The sequence below is a fragment of the Astatotilapia calliptera genome, chromosome 6, assembly GCF_964374335.1.
Source record: "Astatotilapia calliptera chromosome 6, fAstCal68.1, whole genome shotgun sequence".
In the NCBI taxonomy this organism is placed as follows: Eukaryota; Metazoa; Chordata; class Actinopteri; order Cichliformes; family Cichlidae; genus Astatotilapia; species Astatotilapia calliptera.
In genome coordinates, this window is record NC_137427.1 from 3,484,515 (window position 1) to 3,500,418 (window position 15,904).

Below are 15,904 nucleotides of genomic sequence, written 5' to 3' on the forward strand. Positions count from 1 at the left end.
AATTAAAGGTCACTGACCCTACATATCATACTCAAGGAGATGTTGCATAAAACGGCACTCAAAGCTACTCACATTTTTCTCTTTCCACTAAAGACATGATCCACTTTAAGTCTTGCCATTCTCAAGGCTTTCAGCATCTCTGAAGTCAAATTAATTCATGATAATCCTAACAATAATCCTGGCGATACAGCAATGCCCAGACTGAGGAAAGACTGAGCTACACAACCAGTTTCACTTCATTTAACCTGCCAGGGGCTAAACTTGGCATAAACCAGGAGTTTGCTCATTTAGAAATCTTCATATAGAGAAATAACTGCAGTCATGGCAGAAAAAAAATCAACAACAACAACAAAAAAGTTTTGCCAGTAGCACAAATTCTGTGTTTCATAAATCCTTGAACAGCATTAATCTATGAATCTGGTTTTCCTGCAGTTCTCTGTAGCAGGCTGGATATCTGCTTCATTCCTGCCTTATCAGAGCTCCACACTAAAACCATCCTCAAAGACCAGCTGCTTCAAAGGTCCAGGAGTAATCTGGTAACAATCTGTGCATTTTCCAGCTTGTCCTGTGACATTTTATACCATGCTACAAGTAAAAAGTGATAATTAGTCACTGACATTAGGTGAGAAATTCACATTATTTTATACATTTATCCCACAAGTATTTTACTGCCATGACAGTTACGTCAGCTTCTGCTACCCAGCGTTCAGTCTCCAAACCGGCCACAGTGGGAGCTGGTTCAATGGAGGACTAAACCAGAGCTGGTTCTGCACTGGTTTAGTGGGAAGAGCTACCAATATTTCCGATTCAGTCACACTAACACAAAGAAATCACCCACTATCACTCTGAAATCTTAAAATCCAAACGTTTTTCTGCAAATGATGGAGAATAATTGCCGTCATGCTCTGGAGTTAAAGTCGATGTCTGTGCACAGAAACTAAAATTAGTATAATAAAAGTTGTAATACGACCAAAACTACACACAGACGCAGACAGAGTCATTTTATACTGCAGCACAGTCACAGGGTTTCTCTCTGTAGGGATGTGCGTTATGATTCAGCTCCATTTATCCTTCAAATCCTTTCTTTTACTTTCTCACTTTATTATTTTTCCACGCTCGCCATCACACGCCGTCGTCTTCTCCATTTCTCCTTATCTCTTACTTATATTTCACTCTTCTTTTGCTCGCTCCCCCGTCAGTGCTGAACAGTGACGACCGGAGCTTGCGACGCACTCGCTGACCTCGGAGCCCTGCTCTCCCTCCCTGCGAGCGCCCTACTGTACTTTGAAAGAAGCAGCAGAGCGATCCTTGTCTAAACAGTGGAAAGAATAAAAGGCAGTTAATGCAACCTCATTACGTAAATGCTCTCTGCGCTTATGAGGCCTGACCACAGCTGAAAATGACACCAGCAGACTTTGGTCAATAGCGTGCCATGGGCTGCATTCACAGAGAGGACGCAGAGCGGTCCGCTAGAGGGCAACTGTAGGGTGAAACAATGAGAAGGGAATGGCTTTGTAGCTGGAAAACAAAACCTTTAAGCAGCGAATTAATCACCCAAAAAAAAAGAAAAAAGAAAGGCGTGGCCCAAAGACTCACCGATGACACAAAAGGGCTTCCTGGCAAAGCGCAGCCGACCCTGCCATCCTCTGTAGCGACAGCAGCATCCCGCTGACCAGATACGGATGATGAATTCCAACCCGAACACCACAATCATCACAAACTCCTGTTGGAAGCATAGAAACAACAGTTGTTTTGGAAGCGTGTTGATGACGGCAACAGAGAGCATTAATCTGGTTTTCCAGGGATTAAATCAAACACAGTTAAGCCAGTGGATATATTAGACAGGAAGTAAACAGTTATGCACCAAATACACTGGCAAAGAGAGAAGCAGATGTAAGGACCAGAACAAATGTGCCTGACAGTCCGGGTCATGGTTGGACTGAGGAGAGACAAACTTACAGGTTGTTGGTGGAGCGCGGCTGATGTGTATAAAAGAAAGACACAGCATAGTTTTGGCTCAGTATTTTAACATCAGGCTCTGGGAACTGAGCAACTGGTCTCCACAGAGACTCAAAAGTCAAGCCAGTGTAAAAATGCCACAAAGTGCAGTTCCTGTAATGTCCACTTGAGGCTGTCTCCTGACGTGAGTCGATCAACGTAGACTTCGATGTTAAAAAGTCCAATTTTACAGCAGAAGTAAACAGGTTTACAGCCTGGTATACAAACAGAGCTTTGATCTCTACAGCTGATTTCTCCCTTCATAACAACTGAATTATTTTTTTTAACAGTGTTTCAATATCAGAATCTGACATTGTTTCAATATCAGAATCTGACATTGTTTCAATGTCAGATTCTGATATTGTTTCAATGTCAACAGTATTAGAAAATATAACGTCGAATCAATGTCAGGTTTCAACATTGATTCAATATCAAAACCTGACGTTGTTTCAATATTAAAAAAGGGTGCAAGAGTGACGTTAGGTCAACGTTAGGGTCAACGTTGATTCAATGACATCACCTGATATTGACAATGTTTCCTTGCTATCTGGCTTGACGTTAGGCACTGTTGGGGGTGTGGTAGGTCGTATCTTGGCTGTTACTCGTATGCTGGGCTTTACCTTTGCTAAATGAACCAGTGAACTGGACCTCTGGACTCTGCTGTTAGTGCTTTTTGGAGCTTTTTAATGCACTTACTTGACCTGTTGTGCTTTTAATGGTACGAAGCAACTGTCCGAGAAGTCTCCTTCACTTCAATTCAGTTCTAATATTATTTCATTACTTAGCACTGATGCTAGCCACAATGCTAGACCCTTTGGATGCGTTTCAGGAAGATCTGCCAAATCAAACCCACTGTGGTGACTTAACTTAGCACTAATTAGCAGATATGTGCTCGAGTAGACTGTACAGTGTATAGATGTAACCTGCTAACCAAGCCAGCTAGCATTAGCTCAGAGGTTAAGAAGCTTGAGTTCTGTCTACAGACGTTATAAAAGATACACGCTGCATTCTTTTTAATGGCCACCAGGAGGCAAAGACATCTGGTCCTGAAAAGTAAACAGGAAACAGTCCTTCACACAGAACTCTGTGAATGCTTTCCTGCTGATTTTATGAGCTCAGTCACTCATTTTAGAAATGATTAATTATCTGTTTTCTTCCGGTTATCCGGGGCTGGGTGGCAGGGAAAGCAGCCTAAGCAGTGAAGGTGCTCTCCCTCTCACCGGCCGCCTCCTGTGAGGTGTTCCTAAGCCAGTGGAGAGATGTAATCTCTTTAGCCACGGCATCTCCTCCAACCTAAACTATTTATTAAACTCTTTAAAATTTGGTTATTTAATCACTGGCCAGTTACTTGTCAATCATAAGTTGTTGTTTTAGTTGTTTTATTGACTTATTGTCTTCTATATTTTACTGCATCACGGTTGTGCATTTTATTGATTTTAGTGGTTTTACATTGTTAAGCACTTTGTGCTGTGTGGACTGTTGGAAATGTGCTATATAAATAAACTTGAACTTGACCTTGACCACAAGTTAATGACCAATGAGCATGCTCCAGCTCCAGGCGTGATCAGTTTGACAGTCGGATCCACCTCTCACTCATCACATCTGGTTTTAAAACTTGAGGCTTTATAACGAGACCTCACTAACCCCTGGATGATGTCATGATAGCCTGTCTATGTTTCAGATGCAAATACCAGCAGCACATTATCTTGGGCTGGTCTTATTATTTTGGCACATCAGTGTAAATTTACATTAGTCATTATTTGCTGCATTGATCACATGTCATTATACGTCATTAATGCAGTGTTTGTCTCATTTAAATGGATGCCGGGTTGACAAAAGTATTGTGTGTTAAAATGACTGAGACGGGTCATCTGTTAATGCACACGCACGGCTTTACCTTCCATTAGATGGAAACGCTGATGCAATTAGCGTAGTGCAATTTGTGAAATGGCAGCTCCAGCTGCAGGGGCAATCATGTGCAGTAAATGCTGCCCGTGCAAAAAAAGTGACCTCTTCTTCTGCAAAAGCTTTTTTTTTAAAAAAAAAAAAAAGAGAAAAGAAAAGAAAAACGTGAAGAGTCTGTTAAAAAGGCATTTCTGCTCCCGTGCCCACCGTTCCTCGCTTTCTTCTCAAGACATCTTTGAACTCAATTTGTTAGTACTTAAAGAAAGTGGAGTTCTCAGTTTGAGGGCAGGCACTTAAATCTGCCATTTATTCTGTTATCCCGAGGTCGACCCCGAGAGTTTTCCCGATGGCCGTATGGCTTATTCATAATGGCAAATTCTCCTTTCACCAATTCATACTTTGGTTTCTGTTCAGAACTTCTTTAAACAAGACATTCAAAGGAAAGGCAACGTTGTTAACTGCTCATCATATTCCTTATTTATCTCCCACTCCTCCGCACAGTTTGTCAGCGATCACAATTAGCACAAATTACACAAATTACTGGGTATTTTCTGCAGACTGCCTCATTTTTCCTCTTTCACTTCACATCTTGGTTAATTTACAGGATCACTGATATTTTGTAATTAATATATAATTTTACTCATGCAGCTAAGTGCATGAGTAAAATGGAAAATACCAGATTACATTCCATGTTCGGCCCCAGCCACACACATCCAGAGAGCCGACCACCGGTCAGTAAGAAAAAATATGTTTACCTGTTTCTGAATACGGCACTGAAATAAAAAAAACATCTCCCTACAATTGTTTTGATTGCTAGCAGATTACTGTGGTCACTGATAGTTTGCAGTGGAAGATACCAACATGTTTGCAAACACTCAAAATAACTGCTAACCAGCAGGGAAACCTGAAAAAGTGAAATGCAAACCAGGAACAGACAACATTCATCTGCAAAGAAAAACTCAGCCAGCACTCGACTTTTTAAACATTCTCCGTTTCCAGTTTGTGACTCAATTTTTCAAGTTTCACTGCAGCTCAGCGTTTAGAGACAGGTCAGCATTTTGTATGAAAAGTATAGGTCAGCTGTGGGCGACCAAAGGAACCTGAAGTTTTTGGTGCAGCACCAACTTTGTGACCGATTTCACGCAACGGCAGCCAAAATCACTCCGGGTGGTTTCAGGGGTTTCTGAGCGGTCCGCAGGCCTGAGGTCTTACATCTGTGTCAGTTAATCAGACTGAAAGGAAGCGGTCAGACGTACCTTTTGTAAACGTACGCTTACACTGCAATATCTTGAAAATGTGCTAAATGAGGTTACACTGGAACAATGATTATTATGCTCGGTTACTCTGGATGAAAATTTGGGGTCAGCGGGTGACGTGATAAAATAAGGATACAAATGTTGTGTGCAAAGTGAATGAATAAGTCTGTCACATATTTGTTCTCTCCTGAGGTATTATGTTGCTCTTACAAAAACCCTCCAATGTCAGAGACACCAAAGAGCTAGAGAAACTCAGTTTGTGGGATGAGAGTCTCACATCTCAGAAGTCTGAAACTCTCCAGTCAGGCAGGTGGAAGTCACACACCTGGATGCTGAATCTGAGGAGGAGGAAGATAAGGAGGAGAAGAACTGAGGCTTCAAGGATTTAATTAAAATTTGGGAGGTCGCAGGAGGTCGAGACTCTGGTGATCCACTCGCAGGAAATTTAAAATGTCATTTCCTTCTGGTGACTTTTCATGCATCTTTTCAGGTTAAATTTAGAGTGGAATTCTTTTTTCTGTAAGGGAAACGCATCAATCTGCCACGCGATGATAAAAGTGTCCCTAATAAACAGTGTTAGACACTGAATTTCAAATAAATTTTTTATATTTTCTATTTGTTTGTAACAGTGGTCCAACTCAGCTGTAACCTTGAACATAAGGAATAAAACTCAATATCAGTAACTTTTGGAGAGTTAGTGAAGGAGGGCTAACTGACATACTATGATGGAAAACTTTGTATGGATTTGAATATTTCTGATGTGGAGCTTAAAGTAGTCAAGGAAGGTCAATCAATAAAGAGCCTGATCATGGAGAGACGACCACCATCATACGACAGGAAGAAGATACCTAAAAGAGCCAAACTGCAGCAAACTGCCTGAGATCACTTCGTGCTGTCTGACTCAATGCCAGCATAAAGACTACAGTCGTACAGGCACCGACGAGCTCACAGTCCGTGACCGACTGCTTTCACCAAGTCCACAGAAAACACACACAGACTGGCTCTACAAACTCCCACACCCTCAAATATCCTCAATACGAGAGCGAGCCGAGGACGATGATCCACCTGAAGTTGAAATTTATATTGAAGTGTTCAAACATGTATGAAAAAGAGCATGAAGAGAATCTCCTGTCAGCTCTTTTTGTTTTTATCAGCTTAGATATGCTGTTATCTGATAAGCTGGGACTGTCTGTGTTATTCAGGCCAGGAAAGATGTTTCCTAGTTTTCCTGCAGACCACACAACACGCACACTACTGACACACACACACACACGCAGACAGTAACAAATGTCAAAACATCAAATATCAAAATTCATCATATACATATAAATTTATACACAAACAAGAAGCAGTTCTAATGAGAATAATGAATGAAACTCTGCAAACGTTTTTAAATTCTTTGGGAGCATATTCTTTAACTGGTTTAGAGGAGAAAGCTGATCGTGCAAGGAAAGACAAATCCCCTCTAAGGTGGTGGAGCAGCCTCATGGATGGTCTTACTGTATGTACTACACGTATGCTTGGGTATATTGTAGATGTCAATGAATTAAAGAGCTGATTGCTTAGAGTTCCTGGCAGAAGAACATTTTTCCAGGTGCTTACCAGAATGAGCAGGCAGTAGGAGGAGAACTCCTGATGAGCCGGGATGGTGGAGAACACAGAGAGGACCAGGCAGCTGAAGACCAAGACGAACCTGAACAAAAACACAAAACTGGAGTCAAACAGGATGACATCAATGGGCTGACCTCATCCACCCCACTGACCAAACCCTCATTTCCACTGGTCCCAAACAGGCTGTGCACTGAAGTGGAATTGTTCCTCTGTGACAAACTCTTGAACCCATTCTGGCAGTGAAGGAAGAGCAGCACACCAACGACCTGGCAGCGCAATCGCACAATTATTTCCTGTCTGCAGTGAACAGTGAACCCGACCATTATTCAATTTCCTGAGATATCAAGTTAATCATGCTTGTTTGTGCAACATGGTTTGCAAGAAACAAGCAGTGAAACTGCGGCTCTTGGAAAACAAGCAACATCCGACCACTTCCACACTCCCGACTGTCGCTCCCTCCGCCAGGAAACCGTAGCTTTCCATCTTCATTGTTGTGTTTTGTTTTTCCATCACACAAAGCTTCCAAAATGAGAAATATGAGTGCAGCCTTTAGAGCTACAGTGGCTCCTGATGTTAAATGGTGAGAGCACATCTGTGTTTTATCATCTCAGTCTGCTGCACAGGCCCGTCTGACACGCAGTGTGTGTGTGTTTTCTCTTAACTATTGTGCAATGACAGCAACACAGCCCACTTCATGTTACACAGGTCTTGTTTTTAGGCCTCTGAAGTTCGCTTCAAATCATAAACACACCTTTAATTACAGAATTTCAGGTGATTATTTACACTCCTGTTGAAATCCAAGCAACCCCCCCACCGTTACAGAACTGAAAGCAGAGGCACCTTCTGCTGTCCACAATAAAACCGGGTTGCATCTATGAAAAGTATCCACAGTTCCCGTTTACTGCTTGATACAGAATAAACGTCTTTATTGAAATAACTGTGTTTATTGTATATATTACAAACTGTATATATTACAGGCAGGACCAAAGTCAGAGTACCAGAAATGACATTTAAGCAATAAAGATGGATTACAGTGTGCAAGACCTGTTTGAAAGCCTAAGCAGCTGAGAGATGAAGGTTGTGGTCGAATAGTTGGAATAATACCAAGGAAAGACGCTTCCTTTATTACCTTCTTTAGCAAAGGACACAGTGGATCATCCTTCATGAAGGGAAATGAGATACATGATTGAGTGGTTCAGGAAAAAAGTATATCAGCGTGAGTACCAAATGAAGTAGACGGTAGTTTAATTATAATCTGCATTTGCCTTCTAATATGTGGGTGTTTGAACTTTAAACAATGATAAAGTGAAGTGACGGCTGTAGTTTAGCTGCCATCAGTCATTTCACATCAGGTAAAGATCCATCCAATCATTTTCATAACTGTTTATCCAGCTCAGAGCTGTTGGGATGCTGGAGTCTATCCCAGCTGTCACTGAGGGACTCAGGTCTCCAGTCTATCACAGAGCCATCCGTCCTCGCCTGCAGCCAAATTACAATCACCAATCAAACACAAACTTCAAAAAGAAAGGCTTCCTCTCATGAATTCTCCTTCACATCTTTCCTTCCTGTCTTGATGTTTTACCTCAGATTCAAGGAAAACACACGGGAGAGAATCTTTTGAACTATTCAGCCTCAACCAGCAACTCCCACGGGTCTGCCTCCCTGCATCCGCATGTAGTCAAAACTAATACGTAGTGTCTACGAGGGATCCTGGTTAGATGCTTCGCAGACTTCAACAAGTCATTTCAGCCCTTTGTCAAAATACCAGAGTCAGCTTTTTCAGTCAGGATGGGACCAGATATCAGATCGGTGCATCTCTACATCTCCAGCATAGAAACGAGGCACTTTGGTGTTATTTTAACCTGGAAACTCACAATCCATTTCCACTTCCATTCTCAGGCCACAGAACAGTCACCACTGGATAAGCCGATAAAGACTCCTAGCTGGCAGCGGACTGACTTTTAAAACAGCTTTGCATGCTACTGGAATTTGAAAAAGGTTTTTCACATTACAATCATTTCCTCTAGGAAAAATATCATTTCTGGCAATCTGACCTTGGCCCTACCCACAATGCAGTTTGTCCCTGTGCACAGCTGTACCGAAGCGGAGACTGGGGACTCCTTCCTATGGGCCCCTCGTGCCAAACTGACCCCAGATTATCACAGAGTTGAAGGGAAGTCTTTCAAGCTTGTCTGCCGGGCCCATCAGGACTACTTCCAGTGTTTGAATGGTGCCTGTGTGAAAATAGTGGGTGTGCAGAGCAGGTCACACTCCCATACCCCACAGAACAGTACAGGACTGTGCTGTTCTGACCCCACTTGGGCCCTCGCCGACATGCAGAGAGCCAAAATGAAGGTCAGGATTTTCCACAGCCTTGGGGATGGTTATGTCATCATTTCTCGACCCATGAGTTCTCCTCCTGCTCTGCGACAGGCCTCGCAGAGCTGCTGGAGGTTCCGAATGAAACGAAAAGCATAAAGTATCGAAAGTTTGAGGTTTGCACTGTTGACATTTCCAAAGATTTGAATAATGTGCTTTTGATTGGAGGAAAACATCTAGTGACAAGCATTGTGGTGCTGTCAGCTGAAGCACGAGCTCCTTGTCAGTGGCACACCTACGCCTCTCGCACTTACAAGGTTGTCAGACCGAAAATTATAGAGTGACAATCAACTCCCTTCATCCGTAGCCTAACTCATGTTTCCAGTTTGAATATATTTACTTTAAAAAAAATAGGGGGTGGGGGGGCGGGGATGAAGTGAAAAGCCCTGTGACAGCATCATTAAGTTCTCAATGAGGTTCATTAATTAATCCCACAAGGTGAGGCTCTCGGACGGCCATGGCCCCCGTGTGTCGTGATGCCCTGCACTCAGAGCTGAAGGATTCATCTGGAGCATCTCGTTCAGTGCTCCCAGCAGAGTGATCGCTCTTAACCTTCCAAACAACACTGACTGAAAATTAAACTGGCAAACACAAAGAAGGAGAGGTACGTCCTTCCACCTACTCACCCTCCACCTCCCCTGCGCTCGCACGTTGGCCCAGCATCACGGAACAAGTGGTGAGTGCTGCTCTGATTAGCATAATTTAATTGATTTGTCTGCAAAATGAGCTCCAAAACTAATGATATCCGCAAACTGCAATGGTATATTACAGCTCATTATCACTCTGAATTTGATTGGCAGACATTTCTCCACAGTCTCCTTTTTATCTGTCATCTTGGATGATAGGAGGGTAAGGAGAGCGGGGCAGTAAATGGCCTGGAGTGGAATTAAAGCCATGCCTCTGCAGTGAGGACACAGCTTTCACCAGGTGAGCTGCAGGGCGCTCCTGAATGTTTTTTGCCAGAAAGTCAAAAAAATGACTTTGATGCAATGCAAAATGCCACAAACAGACAGCGAGACACAAAATAACCACAAAAACATGCAAAATCACCAGTACGAGGCTGAAAATGACCACGGAGATGTGCAAAAAAGATCAGAGTGAGAAAAGCAAATGGGAGACAGAGGGGCCATTATAAGATACATAAGAATTAATTTGAGCTTTGAATTATGTAAAGCTGCAAAGAATGTCCATCAAAGAAAATAAGAAAGCTGAAAATTAGCAGAAAAGAGCCTCTTTAATACGCCTGGCTGAACACTCTCTGTCCACTGATAATAAAGAAGAAGAATTTTTCACCTCAATGTTTGGTTCAGTGCAAAAAACATAAAATTTAAATAAAACTGGAAAAATAAATCTAAGATGAGGACGTCTGTGTCCTATTAATGAAAGGTCTCTGCCCAATAAAAGACATCAAAATCTGGCTTTGCCGTCTTAAACGTGTTCCTTTCAGTTGTCCGTTTGTTAGGAGCTGGTTTTCGCAGCAGTTCGCAGGTGAGACACAAACAGGTTTTTCTAAAAGTGAGAATCTGCTGCCCGAATGTTTTCATCACTCACACACCTGAATAATCTGCGTAGCAGAGGAAAACGTGCACCCTGGAACCCTGCAGAGGTCATCGTTTTGATTTGATTTTATCTGACTGCAAACCAGTTCAAGTTTAGCTTGAGCCATAGTTGTACTTTTATTATGTATTTGCCTTTATTGTATTTTATGTAACCTTTTTTTTCACTTATTCAGTTTCAACATTTTTACTTTAGCGTGGCTTCATCTTTGATCCTGATTTTTCTTAATTTTCTTATCGACCATTTCAATATTTTCCTTTTTGTTTTTTCTTTTAAGATTTCTTATTGTTGGATATTATTTTTGCTTTATTACATCTTGTTATCAGCTTTGCAGTTCCTGTGTATTGTGTGTTCATCACTCAGCACAAAAGGAGCTATAAACTAAAGTCTAACTGATTGATTGCCCCATTTAACCTGGTTTTTACACTGTAGGGTCATGTGAGCGTGCTCAGTACACGTGTCACTGTATGCACAGAGCGTATGCAGAACAAGCAGCATGGCGACTCATTCACATCTACATGTGGTGTAATTAGATAAACTGTGCAGGACAAAAACTGAACATATTTCCCACTTTATGTGTCAAATCTGCATAAAGAAGCTCTACTCCCACTTAAAAGCACCTTCCTGATTAGTTCTGTCGTGTGTTAATTGGACCACAGCACACTAATAGATTGATTAATGATGTCGTAATGATCACATGTGACTGGGTTTATGCCAGATGATGTCATAAGCTGTTTTGAGACACATGACACAGATATATTATCTGATGCTGTCCATGGTCCTGAAACCAAATCCTGCTCCTGCCCTTAGATTTTAGTTTCAGAGCAGATGTCACACGATCGAACTTGATTTGTCTTCAGTGATCCCACCTGCCGATCTGCCTTTTCATTGAACAGAGATCAGCTGGTGCACAATCAACAATTATTCTACTTTAAAGAATGCATCGCCACTTTACACATGATGCTGTTAGTGTGGTGCTATAGTGGAAGCTTTGCAACTGTTTAGTAAACAGAGCAATCCAACGTACATTCTGTGATCTGATTTTTAAATCTGAAACCATCAACTGTCTCAGGCTACATTCCCGTTTTTTGGGACAAAACATTAGGACGTCTCAGTGCTGCAACTTTATGAAACCGCTGAATCAAAATTCAACGTAGTTTGATTATTTTGTTTCATAAAGACTTCAAAAAGTGAAAGAAGAAGTAGGATTCCCCACATCAGCTGCATCGCGTATCTAAAATCCAGTTACACTCACAATCTCTACTGACTGTGTTTCTCGAGCTCATGACCTGGAGGGGAGACGGCGTCCTCGCATGCTTTGGCAGAAGATAGTGTTCCCAAATGTCAGAGCACGTGTTGCCAACACTATGAAAACTGAAACCTTTTCACTTATTATGGTGAACTGCGGAGCAGGGGAAGTGTGTGTCACCTTAATGTCCACTGTGTGTTGTCCTCGGGAACTTTATGAGTTGACAAGGAAAAGCAAAACCTAAACCTCCATAAAAGAGCCACACGAGCTCAGAAAAGTCGACTTTTCAGAGGACTGCGTGTCGTGCTGGGTGTTGCACATTTATGTTGTGCGGGTGGCCGGTGTGATCAGATTGTGGAGCAGCTCTTTAAAAAAATAGCTGTTTCAGGTTTGGGGTCCCGGGACGCAGCAGTGAGAAGTTATCTTCTGATTCAAAAAGCTGCCTAAAGCACAACCATCAACAACATAATTAACCACAGTCGTCTAACCGTGACCCAGAAATTTGACCTCAAGACCTTTGACCTTCCCTGCGAGGTTGACATTCCTTCACGCACTCAGTCAGTCATGCATCTGACATCTCAAAGCATTCCTGGCATTCGTCCTGACAGTGTTGGTTTATTCCAACAGCGACGGGCCTCCTCTGTGCACTCAGCACATTTCAGAGACTCACCAGAGGAGGAGGAAAACCTTATCACTTGTTCAGAGACGACCATTTATGGGTCTTTTTATTTTCTGTCAGTTATTTGCTGTCAACCGTGATGAGATTGAGTACTCGACATTACAGCATGCGTCTCTTACTGTTACCACCGCACGTAAATTTGGGTCTTTCAGAGGATGTGCCGATCAATTGTTCGGTGTGTCTGCTCACTTTAAGGACTCATCCTACCATAAACACCGACTTCTTCCAAGATCCACGTGCAATTTGGTGACAATCTGTGCATTTGCTCAAATGACGGAGCATCATGTCACAAAGCAAAAGTGATAACAAAGTGGCATCAAGTGAACATTTCAGATCCATGGCCAGGAAACTCCCACAACTCTTAATCAGATTGACAATTTATGGTCAGTCCTTAAAAAGCACAGTCTGCACATTTATCAACTTGGAGCTCTGATAAGGCAGGAACAGGTCATGCTACACTCTTCCTGCTCAGTCACACATGCATGTAACATATCTGCAGGGCTGTACGTATGAATATAAGCTGTTAGCTGCTACGTGTTAAAAGCCACAGTGCTGACAGTGAGCTGCAGACATTAGTGTGACTGAAGCTCAGAAGACGACAGAGCACATTTCCATAATTCACCTGGGCTCTCTGAAAGCCTGAGCCAGGGATGCGCTCTGTATTTTGTCAAGCAGTAGCAAAGAGGGGTGGGGAGTGTCTCTCATTCCCCATAATGCTGATGTTATGCATCTCAGGCTGCAAGAAGCACGAGTTAGAGCAGAACAAGCTGAATGCGTTTGGGAGATTAAATGAGTGCAAATGAACTTGCAAAGTCGGCTCAATGAGGAAGCGAGCGTGAGGATTTTTGTGACGTCTGACTATTGATACAGCGAGGCGTCTGGGAGGAGCCCCGTGACAGAGGGCTGTTTGCCGCGAGCAGTCTTCAGAATACCGATTACGCACGCACTGAAAACGATGCACGGCGAGCAAAGAACAGAAACTACAGCGCAGGGATTTTCAAACCGTGGTGGCCACATTAAGAATAACAAAACACACACTGTAGCTATAATGTTTCATATTTTCAGTGACGTCCTGCATTGTGGTGAGGGCAGCGGTGGTGTTTATGTTTGAGTTAAAGGAGAGGAAGCTCATCCACCACAGTGGCAAGCTTCGGAGTCAACAGATGACAGGAATGTTGCTTCTTGGCAAAAACTTCCAGTTTACAATATTTCTGCAGCCAGAGAACTTCCTTTTTACGTCATTTCATTTAAGTCTGGCTTTCGCGTCTGCACACACGCCGAACCAACGAACCTCCGCCGAGTCATTAGGTACGAGACGATTATTTCCATTACATCCTTAAAATCGCACAGCCAAGAGACGTTCTTCGACGTCATGTAGCTGCAGGCAGCGTTTGGCTGTGACAGCTTTCATTTGCTCCTCTCCTGAGGCGTCTCCTGCTTTATGTGTTTGAGAGGAGAGGACTACATAAACAGTTTATAGATTATTTCAAAATGAGGTTTCAAGCAGTCACCAGCACCGACTGCTTGCGTGGGAGTCATATCACTGCATTAAGTTGTGTGAAAGATTAACTCCAGAAAACACGTTTAATATCAATTCTCATTATAAAACTGAAAAATAATATTTCAGAAATGGGAAAAGCTCCAGGCTTGAATGTGTAGGCAAAATGAGAACTCTCAAGTTCTGTTCTGTTAATGTACTCACAGATTGATCAACAGGAAGACTGTGATGCGATGCGTACAGTGTGCTTGTGCACTCCAACTATGGCCTCACCGCAAGCACTGAAGCCTTCCAAATCAGGACTAATCTCACCATATGAGGCATCCTCTACAACATAGGTGTCAAACTCTGGCCCGCGGGCCACATTTGGCCCGCAGCCTACTTACATTTGGCCTGCGAAGCCATACCAAATTACTATCAGAGCTGGCCTACTGGTATTATACAGCTAATATATATATTGTTTAGTATTAAGCTTTGCTTGTTCCATATTCAGTTTTTCAGCAAAACTTGTTTGAGTCCATAAGAAAAGATTCATTCTTATATCTGGAGGAATAAATATATTTCAATAAATATTAACGTTAGCCCGCGACTTTGTTCCAGTTTTGAATTTTGGCCCACTGTGTATTTGAGTTTGACACCCCTGTTCTACAAGGTGGATACACTGGATACCTTGTGTCCCCAGAACCTCAGGGTCTTGGCAGATAATAAGCCCCCCCCCCCCACCCAGTGAGTGGACACGGGCTGATGTCACTGCCTTTTGAAGGACTCAGGGAAGCCAAAGGCTATGGGAAAACACCCAGGTACAACATCCAGACAGATTAAACTCATGAACAGGATGGAATCACCTGGGAAGGACTATTCAGAGAGAAACTATAATCCAGCAGCCTGGAGTTTCAGCATGGGGTTGACTAGAAAGAGTCACAGAAAGTAATCTGAGAACTAACACTGTTTCTGATCTATTGGATGACCCGAGGCAGGAATACAACCAACAGGGCAGTGCGACATGTAGACTAGCTGAATGTGAAGACCAAAAACTCACAGGTCAAAGATCCTGAACATTCCAAAAACCCTTAAGAAGGCGAAATTTCGATTTATCTGTCGCGCTACATTCGAACCATTACTTGTAGCCAGGAGTCATGGAGTTGTTAGCTGATGAGTGTATTTCACAGTCAGACCCACACCCCACTTAGATCCAGCTTAAAACACTGATGGTGAAAGGCTTCACTAACAAATGTCCATCTTTTAACACTTATATCCTACACACTTATAAAGCAATGACTTTAAGTTTCTAAAAATCTTGTATGCTGCATGCCAACAGTTATGAAGGCAAGCTCTTAAAACCTCTTAAGACAGTCACTACATTGTTTGATATTTGCCAAGTAGAAACAGTTCGAAGGCACCGACTCCAAACTGTACACGCATTGGAGGTCGTTCACACTCTCCAAATGAAAAATTCTTTATTGAAGTCCTGAAACAGCTGCTGGCGAATTGAGCTGCTAACATCTACAGTTATGCAATATTATGATAATAAACAATAAAAAAGGACTAACAGATTTTATTAGATTGGCAAAACAGTCATGCACTGTATTGGATCCTGCCCTAAAGCGCTTTACACATCCAGCCATCCACACATTCACACACTGGTGATGGCAGCTACATTGTAGCCACAGCCACCCTGGGGCGCACAGAGGCGAGGCTGCTGAACACTGGCGCCACCGGGCCCTCTGACCACCACCAGTAGGCAACAGGTGAAGTGTCTTGCCCAAGGACAC

At 42.7% G+C, this 15,904-nt stretch overlaps 1 protein-coding gene across 4 annotated transcripts in view; it reads right to left on the minus strand.

Annotated features, from left to right (window-relative positions):
* Positions 1 to 15,904, minus strand: part of kcnq5b (potassium voltage-gated channel, KQT-like subfamily, member 5b) — a 127,796-nt gene that overhangs the window by 34,789 nt on the left and 77,103 nt on the right. For all 4 annotated transcript variants that reach the window (XM_080302631.1, XM_026169698.2, XM_026169697.2 and 1 more), the window contains exons 2-3: positions 6,762 to 6,852; positions 1,597 to 1,723 (exon numbers count right to left, since the gene is read on the minus strand). In XM_080302631.1, coding sequence (XP_080158757.1) covers positions 1,597 to 1,723; positions 6,762 to 6,852 — 218 coding nt within the window. The remainder of the gene's footprint in view (positions 1 to 1,596; positions 1,724 to 6,761; positions 6,853 to 15,904) is intronic.